The sequence below is a fragment of the Eleginops maclovinus genome, chromosome 6 (genome assembly GCF_036324505.1).
Source record: "Eleginops maclovinus isolate JMC-PN-2008 ecotype Puerto Natales chromosome 6, JC_Emac_rtc_rv5, whole genome shotgun sequence".
In the NCBI taxonomy this organism is placed as follows: domain Eukaryota; kingdom Metazoa; phylum Chordata; class Actinopteri; order Perciformes; family Eleginopidae; genus Eleginops; species Eleginops maclovinus.
Window position 1 is genome coordinate 16,656,090 of NC_086354.1, and position 27,579 is coordinate 16,683,668.

A 27,579-nucleotide genomic window follows, 5' to 3' on the forward strand; every position below is an offset into this window, starting at 1 on the left:
CAATACCTTCTGAGCGGCGTCTACCCGGTGAACACACTGAGGCACTTATCTTTCACGAGCCAGATATTTCCTTCAGGAGTTAGTTGAGACTAAAAATAGCTGATGGTGAAATAAACAACTCTAAAGGTTTTTTGTGTCTGCCTAATGTATAAACACATTCACAGTATCAACCTAAAAGATTGGTGTGTTGTTGTAACTCTTGTGAATGCATGTTTTAGTACAGTACTTAAGTAATATTGTTACCAGTCACATGTCATCTCAGTGTGATTTGACCTTGCACTTCCATTAGCAGCTACTGATACCTACCCTGGCAAATCTCCAGATGTACACTTGCATTACGCTCTGTGAGATTAGGGAATATAAATGTGTTTGGTTCAGTTTTAAGCTGCCTGTGTAATTAGTGGCGTAATTAAAGGTCTCCATTATGTTCACACTGACAGGAGGTTGAGCAGAGTTGTTGCTTGGAGGCTTGATTTGCCATTCATACCTTATGGGGGTTTGGGTGAGGTGAAAGCTCGATGGACATGGAGGCAGTGCGGGGGGGGGGGGGGGAATAGTTATCCCTTGATTGTCACTGCAAGCACTACTCTGTAGCCTCTTTCCTACAATGCATGGTGATTAGGATTGATTTCCTGCGCTAAAGGGAACCATCTCTCCCCAGTTTGATCATAAACTTTGCATGGATTGTGAATATATGAGATGAGCAAATACAAACATTCCCAGATTATGATAGCAGTGGGAGTACAGAAAATAGATGAAATGCAGTGGTTGTGTTTAATCAGTCACTTTTATGTCGCCGAAAATCATTTCTTTGCCTATGATCAAGAACTCACCATGGCTGTCGCTACACTGCCCCCTTCTGACTGTATGTATAAACTTCACTGAAATGAAGGCCGGCAACACATAACAGTTAAACTGTCCGCATGCAAATACATAGCCAATTTCAGGGAGCTATTAAAAGAACAAATTACATTCATTAAAAATGTGTTTTAAGACATCATTTAAAAAAATAATTTCCAACAAAAAAGTCTTAATTGCATTGCTAAAAGCTATTACACTGACGTCTTTCCTTCTAGGATCTATGAATACGCTAATGTTATACATCTTAAAGTTGTCTACTGCACAGAAAATGGACTTAGTTGCACGGAGACACTTAACTTTGAAAAGTCCCACTGATTACTGGAGCTAAAGTTTCTGCGTGCTACATCCTGATTGGCTTCCAAACTAGTTTTGATGTGGGATGTTGTTGGTGCTCACACTTCTTAAACTCCTAATGAAAGTGAGCAAAGACAAACATAACCTTTCCAGCAGATGGATGATGAACAGTCTACTCATTCTGCAGAGTGAAGCTGAACATTCAAATAGCAAAAAAGCAATGTTTCCCAGACAATAAATATCTGTAGTGTGAATGCTCTTGTGCAATCATGAGCCAGCTTATATTTCACACTGCTGCCTTCAACATATCCCTTTTGTTCCGTCCTCAGTTTGCTGCCTGGGTGGATGCGGTGGTTTTCGTCTTCAGCCTGGAGGATGAGATCAGCTTCCAGACAGTCTACAATTACTTCTTGCGCCTATCCAGCTACAGGAACACAGCTGAGGTCCCCATGGTCCTCGTTGGAACACAGGGTGATTGCCCCCTACATCTGATTCACGTTTATTCTGGATATTGCCATGATGTAGCTCTACATTCTCTAACATTATCTTTACACAACAAGACCGAAACGGACACTGATTTGTCGCATTAACAAGTTTTATATACCCTAGCTTAATTCTGTGTGCGTCTTTGTTGCTTAAAAACTCAGAGAAGACATCAGTGAGCCGCGCTGTCGCAGTGGGTGACATGTGTTCTCGTTACAGTGAACATGGGCTCTGTAGTTTATTTTTAGTTAATCTACACACACCCTCCTGCTGCCGGAGTAACACACTAGCAAATCCAATGTGCATTAATCTGCAGCTGAAAATGTTCCCAACAACTTACTCCTCTTCTAGTAAAGTTTCTTTTAAACGACAGCGCCCATATGTGAAAAGGAATTACTGTTCAAATGAAAAGTCTGAAATTTGTATTTCTTTTGTATATTTCCAGCCTCATCATTTAAGTGAAATCGTTGTGTGATATGTGTTCCTCCTCTCCCAGATGCCATCAGTGCTGCCAACCCCAGAGTGATCGATGACTCGCGAGCCAGAAAGCTTTCAAACGACCTGAAGCGCTGCACATATTATGAGACCTGCTCTACCTATGGCCTGAATGTGGAGCGCGTCTTCCAGGACGGTGAGAGGGGCGCCAAAAACGTTTTTACAAATTGGATAAACAGGAAGTACATGGTGACGATTTTGTCACTTCTGTCAAACATGGGTAGAAGTTGTTAAAGTTGTTCTTCTCTTCACTCATTGTGAAGTACTTCCTGCTGTTCCTGAGTTATTGTTAGCATCACGCGTTAATGCCTGTGCATGCATGACTCATGTGGAGTGGTTTACAGGCACATTAATATGCAGTTTGCTCAGCTGCAATGATTGGCAGTATACTTTGTGAACAGTAACATTAACAGGCTCACTTAGAATAATAACACACCAGGCATTTTCAATGAAACACAATATTCAAACACTATAATTATTAATCATGGAGGCTAAAATCATGATTTCAATGTGAGCCTCTAAGCTAGCAGTTAATCTTCATTTGTTTATGAATGGGGAAATGCTTTCTTAATGTCTCTTAAAAAGTATATGGAAACTAGAGTTTTTCCCGCATCCATAATTGAAGTCATGAAACTGTCATTTGGAAACTTGGCTGCTTTAACTCTGGCACATTATCCCCTAAGGCTGCAGCTCTTTTCAAAGCCTGTCATCCCTACACAAAACATCTGAATATGTAACAAAACGTTCACTTTGCATGTCATTGACTTGATGCACAGGCACGTTGTCTTCTCTCCTTGCCGTAATTGCTTCCTGAAGTCCAATTTGAAATAATTAAACAAGATGAAGGAGCTCCGGCTGCTTGGCGACGTCGCTCTGTATCTGTTGCCTTCTCTGGATTTGCCATGCTAGCAGAAGGCAGCCGGGCGTTATGGTCCCAGCTGTCGGCGTAACATCAAATCATCTCTCTTTCCCCCTGGTGCTAATTCACGTCACGAACATCTCCACCCCTCCCTCGCGCTCCACCCAGTCCCTCACCGGTGTGTGCCGCGTATTAAATGCAGGTCGCACCAGTTGCATGGCAAATCAGGTTGTTCAGATGGGGACAATAGTCTCATTTGGCTAACAGCTCTCTGTAGAGCTCACTGAATGACACCAAAAAAATTGCAGGCATAATTTGGTATGATTACTTTTCTTGGAAATAGAGGTACTTTTCCCCCCAGGAGATCTGTGTGAGCCACCTTGCAGTATGTTGCTTATTACCTGACTGGAAAACAAATGGCGCGAGGTGCTTGTGATAATGTGCTCATATGCTTCCTCGTCTGGCTGGAATTAGCTTTGCTTATTTTGTTGAACTCCATTTGCTTAATATTCTGTTGGTGTTCTGTCTATAAAGCAACAACAGAAAAATACTGTTCTGTTTTTAAGCACTCAAGGAAGACTATGTTGAAATGTTCCGTGCATATGTGCTGAACTTTATAACGCCATAGCTGCCCTTAGTTTTCTTAGCTTACTCTCTTCCCTAATTAAGTTAACAATTGTTTATTTACAACTTACTACTTTTAGACAATTTGATTATTACATTTCTTTGTAGTGAGAATGACACCTTTTAAAGAAAATGCTTAAAAAAACATCACGCTCGAATGGACTGAGAGTCTATATTTGTACATTTGTGGTATAGTGACTTCCTTCTCCACATCTTCTGATTATCGTCAGTAACCATTTATCACAATATCCCTATATATTCCTAAACAAAAGTCATGATCCAAGTCATAATAATAACAACTCTGATTTATATAGCGCCTTTCGAGAAACCCACGGACGCTTAACGATAGGACGAAGGGCCGTAGGGGGGACGGAAAGGAGAACGGTCAAACAAGAGGCACGAGAAAATAAGAAGATACAAAACAGAAATAAACAAAGTCCTGGTCACATAAATGTAGAGGAGAGAGATTAACTGACAAACAGATGTGTTTTGAGCACTTTTTTGAAAATGTCCACAGTCATTTCGAACTCTGGATCAACAGAAGATAGGTTATGTTTATGATTGGTTAATGTTTTCCGCAGATGCATATTTAAAAAAAATGTAATTTGAGCTTTAAGAAGTGTGATAGTGTTCATCTCAGAAAGAAGAAATGTAGTAACTATCCAGAGGAACGTGTTTTAATCGGGTTTCTTGTTGTTGTTGCTCCGTAACCGATCTCCAAATTCCTTTTTAATAAAAAGATTTCTATCAGGAGTCATTTGACAGGATTAATGAACAGTGTGTTACTGTGTCTCTCTTCTCCAGTTGCCCAGAAGGTTGTGGCCATGAGGAAAAAGCAGCAGCTCTCTATTGGTCCATGCAAATCTCTCCCCAACTCTCCTAGCCACTCTTCAGTCCCCGCTGCAGCTATCCCCTCTGTTCACATCAACCAGGTAAACTCAAATCATCTCAGACGGCACACTGTTTTTAGACCCTTCTCATAATGACAACGTCTTTTATCCGTGCGGGAAAATAAAAAGAATGTCCCTCAGTATCAATACTCTCTGACATTCAATCTCTCCATCTTCTCGTCCTACCTCCCTTCTTCTGTTTCTGTCATTTCCTCTTAATTTCTCTTGTTCCCCAGGCGGCCAATGGTGGGGGTGCGTTCAGCGACTACTCCTCCTCCGTTCCCTCCACCCCCAGCATAAGTCAGCGGGAGATGCGCATTGAGACCATCGCTTCCTCCAACACGCCCACGCCCATCCGCAAGCAGTCAAAGCGCCGCTCCAACATTTTCACAGTAAGTATGCGACAGCTGATGCAAAGCAACACCCACTCACACTACTAGAAGGCATGTTGCCAAGCACACTTTGTCCACCAGAGGGAGACGGGTAGCTCCAAATGCATCAAAGCCACTTCTCCTGCCTCCCATGCAGGCAAAGAAAGCGTCTTGTTCACACAGCACAAAGGGCAAAGGAGAATAGAAATTAAATTAGATCCCCAAATATGCTCGAGAAGTATAAACCCTTCTTTCAAAGCAAATACTAAAGATAAACACTGTGGAAAACAACTCTTTTCATGTCCTTTTTCTTTTCCAATTGGATGTAGTAAGTGCCCATGGATTTAGTTCTCATCTCACCCATAACTAGGCCCTCTGCACTTTCTTAATGTTTGACCTCCCTCCCCCTCCCCCTCTTATTTTTACTAGATCCTTTCTTTGCAGTGATTTCCCTTTTTGGGAGGAGACAGCAGCAACAAACCGCCTATGCCACTTCTCCAAGCTAAACTAAAAAGGCAGAGCCAGCCAATGCCCTGTTTACACGCTGCTAATAACGCACCCCCTTCCCTCTTCAGCGCCCCAGCTCCAGACAGAAACGCTCGCCCAGCCATCTCCCTGATTCTTAAAAACAAAATCTCCCCTATCTTTACTTCGAACCTGGCCCAAATCCGATCTCGACCCCCAAGTTCTCACTACCAGTATCCCGCCCCCTGTCTGCCTGCTCTTTAACCCCGTGTCCTGTCGTATTTGCCCTTCGCTCTAACCAATAGCGTATGTGTGCACTAACCACTCTAATTTCCTTAGCTGTCGTAAGCTTGTCTTTTACTTGTAGCCTCTGCCCTCTTCTTCTACCCAGCCTGCTCCCCCCTTTCCTCCTCCCTCTGCCCTCTCTACACCAGCCTCTTCTTTGTTGCTAAGCCTCTCCTAATCTCACATGGCCAGCCCTCTGCCTCTGAGAGTTCGGAGAGCTCATCAGAAACTATTTTTCCTTTTTAAAAAAGACGTTTTTAACCCAATTAAATAGTCCTGCAGAGGCTGTTTTACCTCCATAAAAAAGCCAATGTGGGTTTTCAGAATGCCTGAGTCAGCTTTTCCAAAGTATAACTTATTCCAGTTTTTATCCCACAATTTAGTTTGCTTTCTAAGACAAGGATCCGGCTATATGAGATTATTTCTTTCCAAACTCCTCCCCTATACATCTACCCTTCCCCACCTCTAAAATGTCCCTTCTCCACCTGTCTTCTTCCTCCTCACCTGTTTGCCCTCTGACCCCTGTCTCCTCCCTCCTGCCTTCTTCTGTCCCTCCTTCTCTTTCTATCCTATCCTATCTACCCCCCCCCCCCCCACCCCCCTTCTATATCTCCTACTGCCTTTTTCCCTGTTACCCCGGCTGCTTTGGGAGCCGCAGGCTTTGTGGCCTCCAAGCAGTACAGGCTGTTTGCTAGCTCCCCCTTGTTGTCTCCCTTCCCCTCCTGCTAGGTAGTGACTAACCATGTCCACCAGAGAAATGAGCCTCTCCCCATCCGCGTCATGGAGATACCGAAGCACGCCACCTACCCAGTGTGGGTGCCGGAGTGGCAAGCCGAGCGGGAGTTTCAGCTCATGACCTTCTGAGGAGCAGCGAGCCGAGGGTGGGAGGAGTGAGGGTGGGGGAGTTGAGGAGGAGGAGGAGGAAGCGGAGGAGGAGGGAACGGGAAGTTAACAGGGCGATGTCGACATTTCTTCAGTGACACTTGAAGAGTGCGATGGGCTAAGGAGACGAAGACTTGCCGTGCCAACCTTTTTTGCCATTTTACAAAACAGAAAGAGAAAATATTTCATCAACAATATCGAGGACCACCCTTTCCTAGCTTTGTCTGTTTTAAAAAATATATATATTGACATCTGTGTAACAAAGTTCTATAAAAGTTCTGCTCTCGCTGATAGACAGCAGACTGCCATTCAGAAAGCTTTCATGTTTTCTTGTAAGTAGTTCATTTTATGTTAATTTTGAGGGAGTTTAAAGAGAAGTATTCAGAAAGAAAATATGCCTTAATGTCATCAGTAGACAAGCTTTGACGGATCAATATCAGACTCACTTTATCAAACTCACTTTACTCAAGCCATTACATACAAGGTATTTTGTTCTTAAATTAGAGAGAAAGTTGCTGCAGTTAATTAATTTTGTCCACTTATAATTAGGTAAAATATTGTCCTGCTAAGCAATGGGACTTTTGAAATGAAAGAATTCCACTTTCAATGTGCAGTTTATCAAGTTAACTGTTGGAGAGGAAAGATAATCACTTTTGGGTTCCGTCTTAAGCCCAACATAATTCGAAAAAAACACATCTGAGACTTAGTTAATTAGAAAAGACCCTTAAAAAATATCAATCTAGTTTTTAAAATATATTGTTTTTGCCGTAAGTAAACAACTCAAAGCTTTATGACAGATGATTTTATCACTTCGTCTTTTCACCAACGTCACAAATCAATTTCACCAACCACAATCATTTCAACCCAGTTTTTGCCATAACTGTCCTCGGCCACTAGGTGTCAGCACAGTACACATATTTTTTCCTAGTGCTTCCATGGTCAATAACTCCAAACGATCCGTTTTGTAATCTGTTGTTCCTGACGTCTCAGGCTGTATGTCCCTTTTTGTGTTGAAAAGCACACTGTTTGGGAATTTAGATGAATACTACGGCATTTTTTATACTTAATCCCATAACACTCATCCATTCCTATTCATTTAATCCATGTATTAATGTCTGCCATTTGGTGTTTCCCATTCCATGTTTTTAGTCACTTGACATGTTACTGGATCTCCACATTTAAAAACAAACCATAACCAAAACAAAAGACAAAAAGGAAAAAAAAAACATTTGACCCTGTTTTTCAATATTTGCAGATTCGTGCTTCTGTTTCCAACCTTTCTTCAACATAAAGGGCTTTCCAACTCCTTCCGAATTAGAAGAGCATGATCGTTTAAAAAGAGTCCCCCTGCTTTGCCAATCACGGTAGAGAGAAGATTATTTATTGAGGACTTACAGCTCGACGCTGCTTTACCCTCGGTGCTTTACTGCATTCAGGGTAATGCACAGAACTTGCACTAAATGGAAACCATAGGACTTTGCGTCTATCACAGCCTAAAGTCGAGTTCTTTCGAGCGCGCTCAAAGTAGACTGTCAAAAGCGAGACAGACTCCCTAGGGACTCTTCTGGAAATGCCCTGCCCGCCCCTTCCCCCCCACCCTCCCCCACTCCCATTCAGACATGCCATACAAACACACGCTGTACAGTCAAGTCACTCTTGGAACTGTTATCCAGCCGCCCCAATGGACACACCCTTTCCTTACACCACATCACACTGCCTTTCGCCATAAATGAGGACTCAAGGACTAGACATGCCAAGTTGTTTTTTTGTTCTTACTTTTCGAATTTCCTACATTCATTTGGTTTGGTTTTATTTGATTCCTTCTTGTTTTCCAGGGAGTATTGAATGAAATTGAAACATGTGGTATAAATGTATTATCATAGAGGTATTTTAGATTAGAGTAGTTCTGGGTTATTTTATGAAGGCCTTCATAAAAATCAGCGTAGAGTGTCAGGGTGTTGAGGTTTCACAGAGAGATATTATACTGAACGTTGCCAACAAATGACACTGGGTTGCACCGACTTGTATGAATGTAGTTAAACTTAACATTTGTTTTATTTATTTTAAGTTATTTTTGCACATTCGATTGTCTTTTATTCATTTATTTATTTTAATTTTCCTCAGTTTAGGTTTGGTACAGAGATTATGAACTCTTGCATAATCGCTTTTCTATCATGAGCGGATTGACGAAAATATAGACTGCTGTATATCTTGTATTGTATTTTATTTACAATGGTACTCTATAAAAAGTACATACATATAAGGAGTATATGAAATAATGCCTTTATTGTTCATCCTATATTTTGTGGGAACTGCAATGTTTGGCTCAATCTGTTGAATATTTTGAAGTGAATTTGTGACTTGCTTTGTATGGTGTCTGTATAGAAGCTAAACAAGTCATCATTAAAAAAATAAAATGTTGGAAAAAATATAAACACCAGAGTTGGTTTACTTGAACTCAGACTCTACCTCTTCACCATTGATGACTGGACATTTCTCATGTTCTGAGTGAGACCATACACACTCATGTCTGTCCCTACCTGTGTCACATCCTTACTTGTTTTGGGGTGGGATTTTTTTTTTTTCAAATAACTTATTTCCATGTAAAGTTGTATTTACTGTCTAACCACATCTTCCTTTCACAGGCATGACCAGAAATTGAAATGTACTAACGTTTTTTGACAGTAATGTTGTTTAAAATGTTCAAAATGATTTTGTCCGACCAGGTTTTGCAGGTCAAAAGTCGGAGGAAGCAACTCTAATTTTCGTCTCCTGTATAATAACCTTTTTCCCTTCTCTCCCTTTAACCTGTTGTGAAATGTAACGTATTTGTCATGCTACAAAAGCCATTATTAGCGACTATGCTAAAGGCCCAGCTGGCAGTACACTGGTATAGCAGCAGTGGTTCTGCTGGTCCGCTAAGGGCCCGCTCTGGGTCTCACACAGAGGGAAGGATCCCCAAAGGGTTTCAGGGCTGAGTCATGACTCAATGTGTGGTCGTCCTTGGTCTCCTCTGTGTTGAGATGTGTCTATTGTGGTCTTGGTTTGGTCTCTTTTTATCATTTTATTTTGAACTTGCACGTCGGTGTTACTGCTGTTTGTTCCGCTGGTCTGCTTGTCTGTTAATTTTCGAGCTTCTTTTTGAGACTTTTATTTTGCAACGTCGAGTTTCTTCACAATGCTCAAAACACAAACCCTCACTTCTCTTTCTGACCCCCATTCTCTCTTTCCCCCACCCACACACCCCATCACACACCACTTTGCCCCAAAAACTCCCCTCACACCCCACAACTCCCACCCTGCTTTGCTGTCTAGTGTTGCTTCAGTTGCTGACTGATTTTCTTGTTTTCTTGCAGTCACGGAAAGCCAGTGAACAATCAAAGACCGTTGACAGTAAAACAGACAGCATAGGCAGTGGAAGGGCCATACCTATCAAACAGGTAAGACACTTTCCTCATTTCAACCCTACATTTGTCATAGTCACCTGGGTAAGTATGATCCTAGTTACGCCATAAGGTGTTGTTTTCTGTTAAATGTTGATGTCCTGTGTTAAAGATTTAAATCACAGTGGATAGAGTATACCAGTGTGATCTTGTCATGTCTTGCTTTTACCACAAGATGGCGACATAATATAACATAACAGAAATGATTCGATGTAAGTACAAGTGAAGCTAAATCAAAGAGAAAAGAATGCTGGAGGTTTAGATATAACACCAGAAAGGTTATTGGTACCTGTATTGATCCTGCTCATATCAAATCAAAATAAATAGCTTTTGACATCATAAAGGCACAATGAATGTATTTCGGAAGCCATAAATTGCGGGAAAATTATGAAATTGAAAATTAACATCTCCTGTGTTTCTCAAATGACCATAACTGAAAATTAAGATCTTTTTTTTCCCATTATTCTATGTCTACAAAAATGTTTTGTAACGGAATATCAGAGCCTCAGCGAACCTTTAAAAATGTTTAAAAAATGTAAAAACTGATAGGCATCCATGTTTAAAAAAAAACTTGTCACTCAGTTAGGGAGATATTATTCCAATCCTGTGATCAGTTTTGGTAATAATCTTAGATTCAAATCGTGGATGCACCGTTTCATAGAAAAACATTTGTTCCCACTGGAAATGTAATTGTTTTTATTGCTCATAATTGTGCGTGGGTAGTATTTTTGCTTAACAGTTCATTCATGCATATCCATATAATCGACTTTGACAGCTCGGATTAGCTGAACATTTGATTAGATACCCCAGGAGACACAATTTCCTTTAGTGTTCCTTTCTGACTATTCGCTTTTTGAGGTACTTTCATAACAAGTAACGCTGTGATACATTAAAAACTAAAGATCACCTACTGCCATTCCTCTTTCTTTCCTATCATAAAAAGATTATTACAGGTATTTTTAAGCACATTTTTTTTATGATTTTTCCTTTTTTATGTAATCATGCGTGTTTTAAAAGGACCCGCTGTGTAGTACTGAACAGTAAATTATACATCTGAGTGAGGATCATTTTCTAAAGGTCCGTCTAAAACCGAAGGAGAAGTAATTGACACATTGATTAGTAATCACTTATGATTATATGAGGGCTTTTGAAAATGGGTCAGCATCATTATATTATCCTCTTTACCTGCAAATGATACAAGATAATGTCCTTTTTTTTGAAAATGTTGAGCCAGACCTTCTCATTCCCTTTGGATGAAAATTGCCAAGGCTTTGGTCCATCGGTAAAAATAATGGCAGGGTGACACTTCCAAGCCCCCTCACTCAATCAGAAAATAATGCTGTGGAGAAACCAGTTTAACAGATAGGATATCTATCGTCCACCTGTCTGCCACAGATCGTAGATGTCCTTGTAATACAAATGTTACACAATGTTATAAAATGTTTTACAAAATGTAGGATTACATCACAGTCATATTTATTAACACAGGAGATGATACAATTGTGGTTTTATTTGTGAACAAATAACAATGGCTAAACATTCAGAAGAAGAAATAAACTAGAGAGATTCTCATTCGACTAACTATCACATGTTTTAGTCAATTTTAAGGTTTGTTGATTAGTTCGATTTATCGACTGAGAACGAGCAGCAGTGAAAATTGACCCCCAAAAAACTACATAGACATTTAAAACCTTATAGTGGCCATTCTGAAGACATTTAATTTACATGTTATCTCAGTAAAGCTCTTGGGTTTAATGTAGATAAGTGTAATTCCATGCAGAAGCTGGGAAATCTGATGAGGGCTGGTGAGCAGAGTTTGGTTTTCACACCCAAGAAAGAATCCCCTCTGAGCGATCTTTACTGTAAACTCTCCCATTCTTCTCCAGTATATTACGAGAAGGGGGGGCTTCTCTTTAAAGTCTGGGGCCAGTTTCTCAGAGTATCATGGCAACTTTTGACAAGAGCCATCCCCCTATTTATCTACAAAGGATTTTTGGCTATACAGATGTGGAGGGAGAGGGAGGGGGTTAGCTGTGTGACTTGCTGATCTCCAGGCCAGTCAAATGCACAATCAAGGAGATCAAAGTGTCAATGCGGGCTTAATTACCACTGCACCCCCCCTCCCCCTCACCACATCGGGCCAAATTACACCCCCCCCCATCTCTTCCCTCTGCTCCTATCCCCCCCCCTCTCCTATCTATAAAAATAGTGAGTGAGGATAACAATGCACTCACTGCTGAGGAGCCGCCAACAGCAGTGAGTGCATTCTTGCCCCATCACCGACCCCCCCCAAACCCACCTCACACACACACACACACACACACCCACACTTTTCCCTGTCACAAAAGGCCGTCCTATCAGTCAGCCACAGTGGCAGGATGCAGCTTTTCTCCTGGTCGTCTGACAAAAGACGGGAAAGACACTATCTCCTCTGTGGAGATATGACAATTGTGTGGCCACAGAGACACGTCTGATGATCGGCCTGTTTCCTTATGTCGCACAGGCTGAACACACACATCTCTTTGTGTGTGTGTCGTACGAATGCACAGGGCTCCAAAACATGTTGCAATTTGATGCCAAACCACCGCATAAAGAGCACACGGCTCAATCCAAATGTGGCAGACAATTAAACAATTATGACAAATTATATCAAATCATTTGTCTTCCGGCAACTGAGAGTGGCTTTCTGAGAGATGTGTCACAGCAGCTGTTCACATTAAAACAACAGTGAAATTAGTCTGCACATGTGAAGATTTTCACATTATTTTCTTAGCGTCTTTATTGATCTGCTGCACAACTCTGATAAATATATGTAGCGCTGCACTGATTGCATGTATAGATTTATGAATGCTTCAGTAAGGCCACCAGATGAGCAACATATTTGCTTGTAAAACATGTATTATAGAGTCGCCAGAGGCCCTGTGACTGGATCATTTACTTTGTATGATTAGAGCGTCGTTTAAAAAGTGTTTACAGTTATTTTATTGATTACATTTAGAAGTCTGGGCAGTCAGCAGGTTATCGATTGGGGGACACAAAATCTCATTCTGAATAATCTTCAGATTCGAGGCTTTCTGGAACATAAAATAGCACCTCTGTTTGCTTTTTAAACCATAAGTGAACAGAATAATGTTATGACTTTTAGTTTTATTCCCATGCAAAACAAGATGTATTACTAATTATTCTGTTGGATTGGAAGTGTCAGCAACACACAGACAACTGTTGTGCAATGCTGATGGTTTTTTTTTCGGTGGTCTTAGTCTAAAACATTATTAATTTTTACCTATGGTAAGATTTTAAGAGAACAAAACATCAGAAAATGTTGTAATATTGTCTTACACCCAAGAGCCGATTTGGTGGAGCAAGATTTTATCTCCAGTAAGAATCTCTAAGCAGGTCAATTTATTCATAAGATATTAAGAAGAACAAACTCTCCCAACATGTAGCCATCAGTCATCACTCGCCCCCCCCTCAGATGAATCAGGTTTGGGATTAGGATGATTGTCAGCAAACAGCCTGGTGCCCAGGTCACCGAGGGTCAGCTCTTCCTGATGTGTTAATAAGGATTAAAGCCTGCAGGATGGGCCTGGCTAGCAAAATACAACCCCCTCTAACCCCCCCTCTTTAGCTCACATACACACACACAGGCCCTGGCTGTAAAAGCACAAACATTGCCCCGGCTTAATCCCCTAATTAAGCGTGCCCCTCCTCACTATTTAACCCCAGAGAGCCTCCTGGCCCCTGCACTCAGCAGCGTTTGGCCACCTCCAGCAGAGGAACTGCATTGTTTACCATTGGATTTACTCAGCAGATAAGGAAACCATCTGATGCCCTAAAAGGCGCCAGAAGATAAAGTAGAATAGAATAAGAGCTGAGTGGGCTTTGAAGAGGGGAGATCACACTCCCTAATCCCCGGATTGAGAGGTCTTCCAGAGTTCAGCATGTTATGTGTATGAATGCAGGGAGGAGGTCTGGCAAATTGGATTGTCTCTCTCTGAAAGGCCTCAGTGCCAGAGGAACTTGGCCAACTTTGCAGGTCGAATAATCACAATAGAAAAACTAACATATCATTAAACCTGTCAGCCAGCAAATTATAATGAAGAATGAAAGTTTAAGGGATTTAATTACATAGAACTATGATGTTTTCATGTTGTTTTAAATGTATAATCACTGCCACACTGTTACATAATGTTTGTTTGCTTTATGACTTGCCACAAAGAGATCTGCCATAACGAATCTGAAATAACAATAATAATGCTGTTTTATTGTATTTAACATCCGTAATGGCTCATATTATCCACCATGCTGCTCTGTGAAGAGCATATGCTCACCGTGATGCCTTCTCTCTTACAGGGAATCCTTCTGAAGCGAAGTGGCAAATCCCTCAACAAGGAGTGGAAAAAGAAATATGTCACACTGTGTGATAATGGCGTCCTTACTTACCACCCCAGTTTACATGTGAGTCTGAACCCCCCCTTCTCTTCTTCCCCTTCCCATTTCTTTTTCCAATCGGCTTTATGTGTTTGTAACACTACTGTTTGTACTCGAGGATGCCGCTGGAGGTTTTAATGTGGGACTTTTTCAACCGCTGCTGAGCACGATTCTCTTGATGGGATTACATTTACAACCGCTGCCGTAGTGAGCGGGATTACAAGCATATAGGCTCATGAGAATAATGTAAGAGCTAACCCATTGACTCTAAGCGTAGTATTAAGAAAGAGTGTGTCCTAGTGGTCATCTCTGACCCCCACTGGGATGCCCTTCCCCGGTGCCGTCTAATGGAGACATGGGTGTGTGTGCCCGCCGCGCCTAGACTCCACGCTGGCTTGTATTTATAATGGTTCTCGCCACATGGCAGCAGAGCCTGACCAGCCTCCCACATCCATCTTTGTCAGAATCCTGCTGGGCCGCTAATACCTCTTAAACACTCGGCTGGCTGGCAGCAGACAGATCAGATCCCGGGTGCCACACTCCAGAAATGCTCGTCTTTTTTATTCCCCCGAAACACCTTCATTTCCTGCCATCACTCTCTGATTCTTCCAGCCTTGTGTTTTAAGATGTTAGGAGATAATTTGGCGAGGTAAGATGAGAGATGCCTGCATCCTCTTGTGTCTAATGAGACTGCTCAAACTTTGAACACAAGCCCAACAGTTAGACACGAACCTTGTGTGTGGCCTTGTTGCACTGACAGTGTGTTAGCGGTTTAATTTACAAGCAGTTATTAGTAGAGAGGAGCAGTGCTACAGTGATGTATGTAATTGACTGAGCAGGCTATCTCTTGATCATTACCGCTATTACAGGTCATCAGGGCAATCTATGAATCTATGAATCTGTTGGCTTACAGAGGGAGGTGAGATAAGGGAGACAGTTACATTAGTGCCGTAACAGCTCGAGTTCATTTTGAGCAGTGGAGCAGAGACGGAGTAAGAAAGGGGAAGAGAGATTGAGGAAAGGAGAGAGGGAGAAGGAAAGCGGGAGGGAGGCAGACTGAGAGTGGAAGAGGGGAACCTTTAATTTTGCAGTCAGCCAAGCCATCCACACAATCACCTTCTGTTAATTCTATCTGCTACATCAATTAAATTGTTTGTAGAAACTAATTGAATGTGGCTTAATCACACATCTTAATAGCTTTGCACGCTTCGATCTGGCTGTTAATTCCAGCAATAAAATGAAATGAGAGCGCTCACTGGGTAATTAGCGAGGAGGCTTGGGAAAGAAATGAGTGCTTTATGACACGGTAATAAAGCAGAGGAGCCGGTGGGGGGACGGCAAAGGCCGAGCCCGCCTTTTATTTGGGTCTTTTTCTGCTGAGCCCAATGATTTTCACCTTGGCTTCCCACATTTGGGCAGTAGTCGCTTTAAACCAAATCAGATGCCCAAATTGAAAGTGAATGAGACTGTTTGCATTCATTAAGCCTATCATCTCGCTATCTGGAGAGATAGCGTGGGCACAGGTGATGTATAATGGCTTTACAATCATTTCTCCACACTCTCACACGTTTAGTGGAAGGTCTAAGATGGGTTGTGACTAATGGGGATGGAAATTGAATAGTCTTTTAATCTGTTTTTCTTCCATAATTCCCGATTCTTGTTGGTCTGCTGTGTATAATCAGTTACCTGAATTAAGGGAATTGTATGAAAATATTTGAACTCCTACTTGACGAGATCACAGTCCATTCATAATAACTGTCATGTTCTTTTTTTCATTTTCTATAGGACTACATGCAGAACGTGCATGGGAAGGAGATAGACTTGCTGAGGACAACGGTTAAGGTTCCCGGGAAGCGACCGCCCAGAGCCGTGGCAACCGTCGCTCCAACTGCTAGTCCCAAAACCAACGGGCTGACCAAGGACCGCAGCACCCTGCAGCTGGGCATCGGAAACACAGGTACCATGTCCTGTCCTGATTATAAGGCTACAGGCCGGAGTGATACAAGTTACTGTGGGCATTTTTCATATTTAAGATACATATTAAAGTAGAATCATTGAGTGATTCCTCTGGAAAATGAACCGTATATATCTATACGGCTCTAAAGCAGGAGTCTGTATTGGCCACAATACATTTGTGAAATTGAGATAAGTTGAGTATGTCTTGAAGATCATTATGTGCTACCTTTTTAATTTTCGGTATTGGAAGTTGAAACATAATCATCTGAAGTTTAGCACCATAAACAAACTATCCTCTCAAAGACCTATCAAACACACTATTTGTCACATTCAGCGAAAACCTGCTTTTTGTTTGCTAGCTGTCCGTATGACGTCAATTATCAAAGATCTTCTTACCACCTTTTCCTACAGTTAGTGCTTCATCAGGCTCATGAAAACATACAACGGAACAAAGGTTTACATTTTAAAAGTATAGGAACAAGAGATAGGAGCACACATGTGTAAAACCGGTTAAATGTGTTACCATTCTAATCAAAAACATTGAATAAAATGTGTGAGCCTAATTTAGAATATCATGGATTGTATTTTTTTTTTATGGCCGTGTGTTTTCACTATTATGAACACAACTTCTTTTAAAGAAATGTTAAAACCCACATAATTCACTTGTAGTTATGGTATGGACAGACATTCAAATTCACATTTTATTCAAATATGTATATACCACGCAATACACAAAGCAAATCATAAGTAAATCATGCAATGGTTACTCAATGAGTCTTTAATTTCTCTAGTAATTTTGAATGTCCTCAGTTTGTGATTCATCATAAAAATTAGTCCCCACAGGTTAATTATCTACTTTATGTATGTTTCACTCAAATGCAAATTAGCTGCTTCGTAATATACACAATGATTTACTTAATGAGCATCTATGAGAAATCTTTTAATTCTCTAAATGACTTAACAGGGAATTGAAGATTGAGTCTAGACATAATGTCCTCATGTTAAAGGAAATGTCTCAAAAAAATAAGCTATGTTTGTTTTGGACTTTCATGCCACCCTGACACTGACCTAGTTACTTTTCACCCTCTATGATAGTGGGTGGTCAACGCAATTAAAACAGTTTAGTCCTGAGAATTTTGTGCCAGTGTCTCCACTTTTTAAGTTTAAAAATAGTTATCTTCTCCCAGCGAGCGATGCCACTGGAGGCTGCATAGAGTCTGGCACACTTATAGAGGGGAAGGCAGTGATTTGGATTTAGGGGTTTGGATCAAGAGTAATTAATACTAATTAGCAAAGTGATCCCTCGAGGGAGGCGGGGTCGTTCATCGGCTGTGAAACGGGGCACTGTGTTTCCATCACTCGGGCTAAAGCTAATAGGCTGTGAGTGGGTCCAGTGCCAAAGCAGGTCAGCGGGGACCATTAGCACTGTCCAGGCAGGTTACAGTTAAACCTGGCCAACGAGCTGCCACTGCTGTACATATTAATCAATCAAATGCAGGAAGATGTAGGAGTTTACAGAGCAGAGGACGGCGGATCTGTTCACCTTGAGGGGAGTCATTGTGGCAGACAAAGGGCCTTAAAAAACAGGCCATACCAGGATTTCGGGAAACAGTTTGTTCTGTTTTCTTTGTTGTTCGTTTCCTGTAAAAGACTCCTCAATGACAAATCCCCTGGATCGTCACTTGCCATCTATTTGTGCATCAGGGAACAATGTGTGGGAGATTTGCCTTAATCTCCACTTAGGAAAAGAAAGGTTACAAATCACATCAGGTCTCTCTCTGGGTGGAGGACCCTCTTCTGATTATGCGATCGGGATTTTGATTTCATTAGACGTGCAATTGATGAAGGGAACAAAGGGGTAATTTTTCATTCGCGGCGTCCAAATCACAAGCCTTGTCTGTGCCTTTGGTAATTCATTCATTCCTTAGATCTAAAGACCTTTATAATCACTGGGAGAAGAGGGATAGCGACGGAGCGAAGGAGGGGCGGAGTGGATGGGGGAGATAGGAAGATGAAGAGGAGAGGCTGAGAAGACAGAGAGTAAATGAGAGGACGCATGCGCCCGCTAGTTTGCCAAGCGGCCAGGTTTAATTCCTTTGCTGGGTGCTGAGCGGAACCATTTTAAATATGATCCTCCCTGTTAACACGCATCCTGTCGTGTCACCGGCGACAGATACATTGCATCAAAGTATTAATGGACCCAGTCACTTTGAATCAGTCCTGTGGGAGAGAGAGATGCGTGTGGAAGAGGTGGAGGTTTCTGGAAAGTGTTTAGATCATTCCCGCTTCACCTTGTTCCACAATTTATCTCGAGCTCTAATAGCCCAGTAGAATCAGTAACCACATATTCACTGCCCAGCAATGCTAACATAATACTTATTTTTCCAACTCCAGTATAATCTGGCCTCTTTTAGGTAAGGAAGTAGTGACTCTCAAACTTTTGTGTCTTATATATCCCCTGTAGTGTATATAACATCAGCTAAAGTATTTCACCACCCATAATGTCCAAATGTGTCCCTTTTTTAAAGCTGATTTAAAAACTGGCGGGGTGTTGACAGTATTAATGACTACTTGTGCAAGCTAAGTCATGTTTGAATGTGTACTGCAACTCACCGAAGCTGGATGTTTCCTACACATTTAACTGACCATTTTATAATTTCAGTTTAGGGGGTTTCTCCTCACATTGGAATTGACTAATACTTTGTATCAAAATCAGTTTTGTCTGCAGAAATGTTGACGTTGTCCTAAATGTTGTTGTTTTTTTGACTTACCTAGTTAGGAGGAAAGGACATCACCTCTCAGCAGTTGCACGCTGGATTTGTAACAAGTAAAGAAAATTGGTTTTGAAAGTACAAAAGGTTTAAAGTAAAGATCTTAAAGCTGGTTTAATGCATTCAGTAAAATAACTGTGAAATAGAACAAAGAACATCCTTATTCTCTTTCAATATTGCATACATTGCACATAGTAATATAATATTGTGTATATATTTCAGCACAGTTTCCATTTATTTCCTTTCTCACTTTGTCTACCATCCCTGTCCCGCACACAGCCAGAAGAGAGACAAACCACTCAATGAACAAAGTTAAAGATGAATGTGAGGGGAAATTATCAAACAGTTTACATATATGGCAATGATGTTGTTATGGCAATCACTTTGGCATTGTGTAGTGAAAATCTGATATCTTGATAGCCCTAGTATACAGAGCACTAACATGCAGAGTATAATGTCTGAGCGTTTTGCGTGGGGACAGGCAGCAGCAGCAGCGGTATCTGGGGATGGGAGGGGGGGATCTAGGCGGTGGTCAGGATGATGGTGGTGGATTACATACAGCCAGCAGATGATGTGCTGCCTGGCCCACATTAGCATGAATGCTTCATTATCCCACTACTTGTACGTAATGGCAACAACTCCACGGAGGGGTCAGGCCTCGTCACGGCTCATCAACCCACTGACGGCCCGGCCTAAAGAGAAATGAGGAGCCAGGCAGCGCTGCTCCCCGCTAATCCATCGCCTCCACTTAACACCCCAGCCCTGCATAGCCTGCAGAACACACTGTATGGCTTTTGTTATATCTTTATACACTTTACAAAACAGTCAGGAAGATATTTCCGTAATGGGGCTTCCTTTTATTTTAAGTTTTCATTTATTCATAAGCGTTTTCTCTCCCTGTAAAGCAACATCCTTAATATGAATATTGCTATTTAAATTCAGTTGTAAAAGGGGCTTTAGTCTTTGCTTATGAGGTTTTCAACCACAATCGATCCGGTGGTGGACGAAGAGTTAAGATTTTTTTAGGAAGAAGAGGAGAACTCTATTAAAAATCAAGTCATTAAAAATGTAAACTAGGTAGAATAATCCCGAGTACTTCATATGCAACAACATGGCTTAGTATAGTCAGTGTTATAGTTTTAAAGATTCCATTTTTTTTGTTATTATTACTGATGCGTAATCGTGAAAAAAGGTGGAGATCATTTTCATTGCTTTCTTCTGCTTGTTGTTTGATGGAAAAAACGTATTTATAAAAGCAACATTTTACATACAAAAACTTTATTCTTTTATACAAAATATTAATTTCCTGAATCACTTATAATTAAAGCTGTCAAGTAAATGTATGGGCAAGAAGTCTCAAAGTGTAGTTAATTATGGGGAGCAGTTAATGGAAACAACCTAACTTTAATTATGTTATACTTAAGCACAGACGGTGTGTAAATGTTACTAAGTTGTGCCACCGTCATGCAGTTTCAGTATTGATTGTGGTTGAATTCTAACTGAAAAAATAACGATGATGCATTTATCAACGAGACAATAATAACCTTTTGTATGTTCTGCACATTTCAGAAAATGATCAAATAATGTTTCTGTTTTGTAGGCCTTTATGAAGCATCACTATAATGTCAACAATGACTTCTTCACTTTATTCTTAACAATTTTTGGAATTCATCACTTACATGATCGCTAAAGTTGGGAACATTCAGCGTTAAATCTTAAATCTAATTGTCCGTGGTCAGGTTCCTCCTGTCAGTCCACACAGTGCTGGAGCTGTGAGCGTGGAGGCCTGGCTGGAGCGGGAGCAGTACACTGCTCTTTTAATGCCACAAGCTGATTATTTCTCCACTGTAATTACATTATCCTCCCCTTTATGCAGGAGTGGTCTCTGGGGACTAATGGATACAGCCATGTTTAATTCATTAATCATTAGCATCCAATTTGACAATTAGACGTGATTGTTGAATTTTTAAATATCAATGTAACTTGCCTTGTAGTTATCTAACTCTTTTTTTGTTCTCTTCTTAAACGCGTCAAGGAGTCAAACTTCAATCTTTGCAAAGAAAGAAATGTGTATCTTTTTATAGTGGAAGACTAGAAATGATCTCTAAACAATGAGGTGATTAAACATTTATCTTTGCAATATGGAGTCAAAACTGCATTTTTAAAGGATCATAATATGAGATGTGAATTTCTTTAAGACAGTAGTGATAAAAGAAACCTTTTTCTAGAAGTCACAAGCTCATTTATATATCATTCATTCGTCACTTTAAAAAGACAAAGTTTCACATTTTCTTTCCAATGCCCTTAATCCTAGGCTCTGACTCCCCCTCCCTTCCTCCTTCTCTCCCCCTCTTGCTCCCCTCCTCCTCTGCTCTGATTTCAGCATGCTAATTTAGTCGGTGCTCCTCAGCATGATTCCCTCGCTCTCTCTCTCATTCTCGCTGCGATTGTGCTCCCTCCCCTCTGGGACCCGAAGATTAATATTCCTGGGCCCAACAAGATAATTACTGATACTAATTAGACATGATTATGTGAATTTGATACACTTATTACTCTAGATAATGAGTAGGACATATTATCCTAACAAGCACCCGTGCCGCTTAGTTTACTTTACACGCGACCCACACTATATTTTCTGTTATTGTCACCTCAATCAGAAACTGCTATTCTCTTGTAATTATTGAATGAAAGGCCTTGATGTGTGATACCTGTACGATAATATGGCTTGTTTTCCAAACAAAGACTCTGAAAGTCTCTTTAAATTACATTGGTTTATAATGTAGTTACGCAGCCTGTAGTTAATATGCCAAATTGAATGGTTAAAGTGTAGTGAATATTAACTTTTCGATGACTACATTTTAACAATACAGAACCTTTCCACATACTGTATACAGAACATTTCCTTACTAGTGTCACATTATTATAATTCCGTTGTGTTAAAATGTAATTTGGAAATTAAAATCACACAATTTTGGAAAAAGACGGCACGACAGTTCTATTCAATTTGATGCACTGTTAATCTAAAGCCGTTAATCTGACTCCCCGCACATGACTGGAAGTGTATCGATGAGTTTTTCAGAGTAGTTAGGAAGTGTCGTAGCGACTGCTCGTGAACAGGAGGGAAGGACCCCACATGGCGCAGCCTAGCCTATGAATTAGTAAAGAGATCCAGGCGTCCATGGCTCGCCTGATTGGAAGTTGGGGAGAGAACGCCTGCTGACGCCAGTGGAGATCGATGTGGCAGTCAGAGGGATGAGGCGAGATAATTAGCGTTCAGAGTGTATCTTGTTAATTAAGGGCTAATTAGAGGCAGAGGCGGAGGGAGAGGGGGTTTGTGTCTGTGTGAGGGGGGGGTCGTTCAACGGAGGGATGTGCACAAATATGATGGCAGCGGCATTACAGTACTGTAGAAAGTTTTAGAAAACTGTAAACTCAATTGCATCAGTACAACTTCTTTACAGACTTTTGGTTTTTAAAGATACTGCCAGTTTAGAATTCAAACGGATTCATAAGTAAAAATGTTCTTGTGCTTGTCACTTTTATTCCAGGTGCTCCTCACTCCAACAGTAGTTCGTCCCTGCAGACCGGCGCCTCGTTGTTCGGCAGCAGTAAAGACGGCATGCACCAACGCTCCTTCTCTGTGTCCAGCGCCGACCAGTGGAATGAAGCCATCAACACCAGTACAAGCAGCGGAGCCCGTAAGTTCCTCCTATACCCTAAATGACTTCTAAAATCTCCCCATGAATGTCATTTACACATTCACATAGATGAGAGAAGTAAACGCTGATTTAGATGGAGACGCCGTTTCCCGGGCTTCACACACAGGTGTATCAAGCCTCATTTTCATAATGAGGTGATCAGGGCTGTGATCGCTGTGACCTTTTTGGCTGCCGCTCTTTGATAGAAGCGCCGTGTTCAGATGAGAGGAACAGTGAAGGTTAACTCTCCTCTCGCTGCCTCTGTGTCACATTGCACTTCGTCACTGTACTTGAGTGAAGTAAGATAATATATTCACCATGCATGTCTACACACACTCCCCCCTTTCCTGTCTTTACCTTCCATCTTACTCTTATCCCCCCCCCCCTTCTTCTGTTTTCCTCTCTTTTCTTCTGAAGAGGAAAATGAATGCTTTTTGGGGGTACCATTCATCACCAGTTATTTCCCTCTCTTTGTGGTTGGCAGTAAAAAAGCACTTAAATGCACATCAACAGAATAACAGTCATTTCCATGCATGTTTGCACTCTGGTAGTTCTCATTAGCACGGCGGCGGCTCCCCCCCTCCCCATGGGCTCCCAGGGGCCCCGGCAGTTTAAAGAGCGCACTTTACGAGCGCTGCTGGAGTCCAACTGCACTGCCCTCGTGGTTCGGCAGACAAGCCTGTCTCTCATTTGGAGCTGCGAAACGATCAATTCTGCCCGGACGCAGGCACTTCCATCACCCCCTACCCCCGTCTCCCATCAGCAGCATGCCCAAAGCAGAATTACTTAGATTCGTGGGGTCCTCAAATAAATGAGCGCAAGTGTGTGTTGCCTATGTGTGTGTACTCGCTGATTTCTTTGTGTGTGTAGCAGTTGGTATGTGATTTTGTTCTTCCACAGAGCGTGTTTGCGTCTATTTCAATTTGTCTATAGGACAAAGAGCTTCATACTTGTTTGTGCGCGTTTGTGGCAGGTCTGCCGAGGATGAATAGGAGTTCCTAAACGTTGTGTTGTGAAAATAGAGGCCTAGGATTTCCCATTTATGTTTGGAAAACTGAAAAAAACTCCTCAATATTAACATAGCTCATTAACCAGCATCCAGTGTGCAGCTAAATCAGATCCACACTTCGCTCCTTTATTCTCTTTTCTCTAATTATTTTCATGCTACTCTTAAGGTAACCACAAATGAGCTTGAATGAGGCAAATGAGCTGAAAATAATAGTAGAAACATTGCGTCAAATGATAGATATGTTGCTCGTCCCTGGGAAGGAGTGTCTCAGTAATCAGTGCGTAACTGTGCAGACGGTTTAATGTACACTAAAGGCAACATCAAAACTTTCCCTGAATTTCTTGTTTTTATGTCTTCTTACAGTTTAAGAGTCTGACTCGCAGCAGCAGATTAAGTCTGTGGTGTGACTGGACTATCAGAAAACATGAACTTGATTGAAACACAACCCTCTTATCTCTCATCCTAATGTGCCTTCAATAATCAATAGAGGGTGTTCCACGGTGCAGGGTGCTCATGTTTTGCCATCTGAATTGACTTGAACCTAGCCCAATCACTCCATTATCCTTGGTGAAGGTTGCAGGTTAACATAAAATGTGATTCTGAGATGCAAAAACAGCAGATTGATGATTCACTGGAGGATGAATGCGTCTTAGCCAGGTAACCATTTCCATATTATTTAAAGAATGTCCTCATTTGTAAACCTATTGAGCAAAGGCAGAAGCCAAGGTAGTAACGTCTCTTGAATATTGAGCGCAGAATTTTGATTAAATCCCGGCCCAATTTTTCTATTGCTTGCATTCATAAAGACACCCATTCTTAACGCACCGGATGCTTGTTTAGATCCTGCTCCCCTTCATACACCTCAATCTCCGAGCCTGAATTAAATGCAAGAGGCTCAAAGAGTCGTGATGGGCTCGCTGATGACAATGACTTAAGTCATGGTCAAAGTGTGAGTAATGTCACTTTCCCAAAGGCAAAGATTACTGTGGATCATAGCTCTCAATGAGTAATGGTTCAATAATTAATTCAATATTAACCATCACATATATTGGTTCACAGTTCTTAAGGTCAATAATAGAAAACAAGTGAAAGGCTCTGAGGATTAAGTCATTTCTTAAATTATAATACGTTAAAATAATAGCAGAAAAATGTACTTAGTGGGTTGACCTGATGCCATTAGTCAATTAATAGTAAGATTGATCAACATAAAAGGAATCTGCAACAATTTGGATGATTGATATTCATAATTTACTGGAAATGTATTTGGAACTCATTTAAAAATATATATATTTTCTCACATTTTGTTAGAAAATATTCAGTAGAATTCATAATGAAAATATGTGTTTGTTGCATTATTGAGAAAGCTCTTTTAAAAAGTTTTAACCAATGCATTTTGTTAAATACCAATACATTTAGATAATTATTTTAGTTATTACAATATTATCTTTATCCATATTGCCCACCCTCCCCCTCCATTAAAAGCCTTTGCTTCTGTCCTCCAGGACCTCAATGCTACCAGTCTGCTATGTGTTAATTTATATGTAAGTTTGCATATCTGGACCCAGGAAGTTAATGCACAGATAGCCTTCTCCTGTGGCACTGTGTTTTACACCTTGGCCTCCCGATGCGAGGGTGATAGCATGCGGGGCGTTTGATTTCTACGCTAGGCCGTAATGAAGTTTGACATTTAGTTTGGAGAGAGCAGCAGAGCGCGATCAGGCCTTGATTAGTACGCTCTAATTGAGGATAATAAGGGGGAGGCGGTGATTGTTTCTAATTTTTGCCATTAATTGCAGCCGTTGGCTTTGATTGAGGACAGGCAGGGCTGCCATGTCAAGGGGCCTGGTGGAATCATACAGCTCCTCACACGGAGCCTCTTGAATAACAATGAAACAACCCCCCCCCCCCCTTCCTCTTTAACCCCCCTGCCTTCCTCTCCCTCTCTCACCCTTTTTTCATTCTCCTTCATTCTCAGTGGTAATAGTAAAGGCAGGAGCTGTTAGCGGCCCTCTTTGTCTCACCTATAGCCGTCATGGTGGAGCATGTATAACCCGTCTCTTCGGCGGTGGGAGTGGAGTGCACTGTAATCACAGGTTAGGCTCAAACCTTTCCTGCTGCCCAGGTGATCTTGGCTGAGTGGGAAAGAGACTCCTGATCCCCGGAGTGCTTCATTACCCAGCTCCGTCCTGATGGCCCTCATACACACTAACAGCCGGCTAATAACGCCAAAGTGAATTTTATGTTTGTAGAATCAGTCCACTTGTAGCTTCATAATTCTCCATTAAAAAGATATAATCAGCTGTGCATAGTTTAGAGCTGAACGCCATTAAAAGGCAAGGGACATTAGCTTATAGAAAAGGTTTCCAGGGCTTTGATATTGTTGCTCAGTGATGTGTTTTCCATTCCCTGCTCCTATACCTTCATGGTAAAGACTCCCTAAAGCCTGATTGGTGCAGACAAAAGGGAGGGGAATCGCCCCGTATGTGTTTCAGGTGCAGGATGAGCAGGGCCAGGGTCATTTTCCACAACATTAGGGGCAGAAATTGATAATTAGAGGTGTTTATGACACGGTTGGGGCCCCTGAGGGGCAGCCCTCCCCTTTAACCTCAAGCGACATTAAACAAATGCTGGCTGTCACGACGGAGGCAGGTTGCAGCTCAAGTCTTCCACCCGCCATACGGAGCTGTGATGGCGGGACAGACGCTGCAATGGAGAGGGAGGAGGAAGCAGAGGGTGGGGGGGGTGCACATGGAGGACCCCTGTGCCCCCAGCTGTCTGAGCCAGCTAATGACTCGTCTCAGGGGGGCTGTTGTAAGAGAGCAGGGAAATTGAAACAGACGCCTCGACTAGAAGCTGCTACATGTGTGGCTGCGTGCTGCCATTCAAAACACCAGAGAGCCTAATGCCTGCCGTCCAGCACAAGCACCAATGTTATGTTTATTAATGTGATGGAGTCAGATCAATAAGGCTATTTTCAAACTAGCACCTAACTTTGTATGCCCAAATATTAATACTACTTTTAAATATGGTCACAAAAAAGCTACCTGCAGTTATATCTGAATTATGATTTCCCGTACTTATTGTTGTTTGTTTACGTACATTTTAAGATTAATCTCTGGGTTGTTTACAGACACAACAATGTGTGTCTCAGGTGTTCCCTCTTATTTTTCTGCCCACGCAACAATGCGTCCCCAGGCCGAGAGCTCCCCTCTCCCCCAACGTTAGCATCTTCAATCCCCCGCTGAGCCCATCTTACTCCTCTAAGACAGCCCCATCTCCCTAAAGGTAATGACCGAATTAGGCCTAATGTTGTACACTGGCTAATGGCACAGTGCTGCACATTATAGCATGTGCAACTGGCAACGACAACAGCAATAATCCCTGAGCCCCTTGTCCTCCTGCACTCCACCCCTGGGGCTGGGACGGTGCACCGGGAAATGAATGGAGTTTGCTACACTACAATGAGCTTTTGATGGGAGACAATGGAGGAGGCTGCCAGCACCACACAGGGTGGTAAGGGGAGAGCAATATGGGGCCCATCTACCGGCCCTCCCTCCCTGCTTCCCCCAGGCCCCTGGCCCCCTCACTCCTAGATTCATAATGGCATCCGGAGGGGGAAAGAAGGGAAAGTGATGTCAAATGTCAGGAAATCAGAAAGATGGCAAGCTGACAACCCCCTCCGACCGTCCTATCCGTCCTCTCCCTTTGCCCAACGGTAGCACAGGTTAATATCACATTTATAAAATCACTTACAAGAAACAA

The 27,579-nt window shown here is 41.8% G+C and overlaps 1 protein-coding gene across 3 annotated transcripts in view; it reads left to right on the top strand.

Annotated features, from left to right (window-relative positions):
* agap3 (ArfGAP with GTPase domain, ankyrin repeat and PH domain 3) overlaps positions 1-27,579 on the top strand; it is a 109,349-nt gene that overhangs the window by 56,311 nt on the left and 25,459 nt on the right. For all 3 annotated transcript variants that reach the window (XM_063885819.1, XM_063885820.1, XM_063885818.1), the window contains exons 5-12: positions 1,485-1,626; positions 2,135-2,269; positions 4,421-4,548; positions 4,743-4,898; positions 9,866-9,949; positions 14,306-14,410; positions 16,169-16,340; positions 22,659-22,808. In XM_063885819.1, the coding sequence (XP_063741889.1) occupies positions 1,485-1,626; positions 2,135-2,269; positions 4,421-4,548; positions 4,743-4,898; positions 9,866-9,949; positions 14,306-14,410; positions 16,169-16,340; positions 22,659-22,808 (1,072 nt within the window). The remainder of the gene's footprint in view (positions 1-1,484; positions 1,627-2,134; positions 2,270-4,420; positions 4,549-4,742; positions 4,899-9,865; positions 9,950-14,305; positions 14,411-16,168; positions 16,341-22,658; positions 22,809-27,579) is intronic.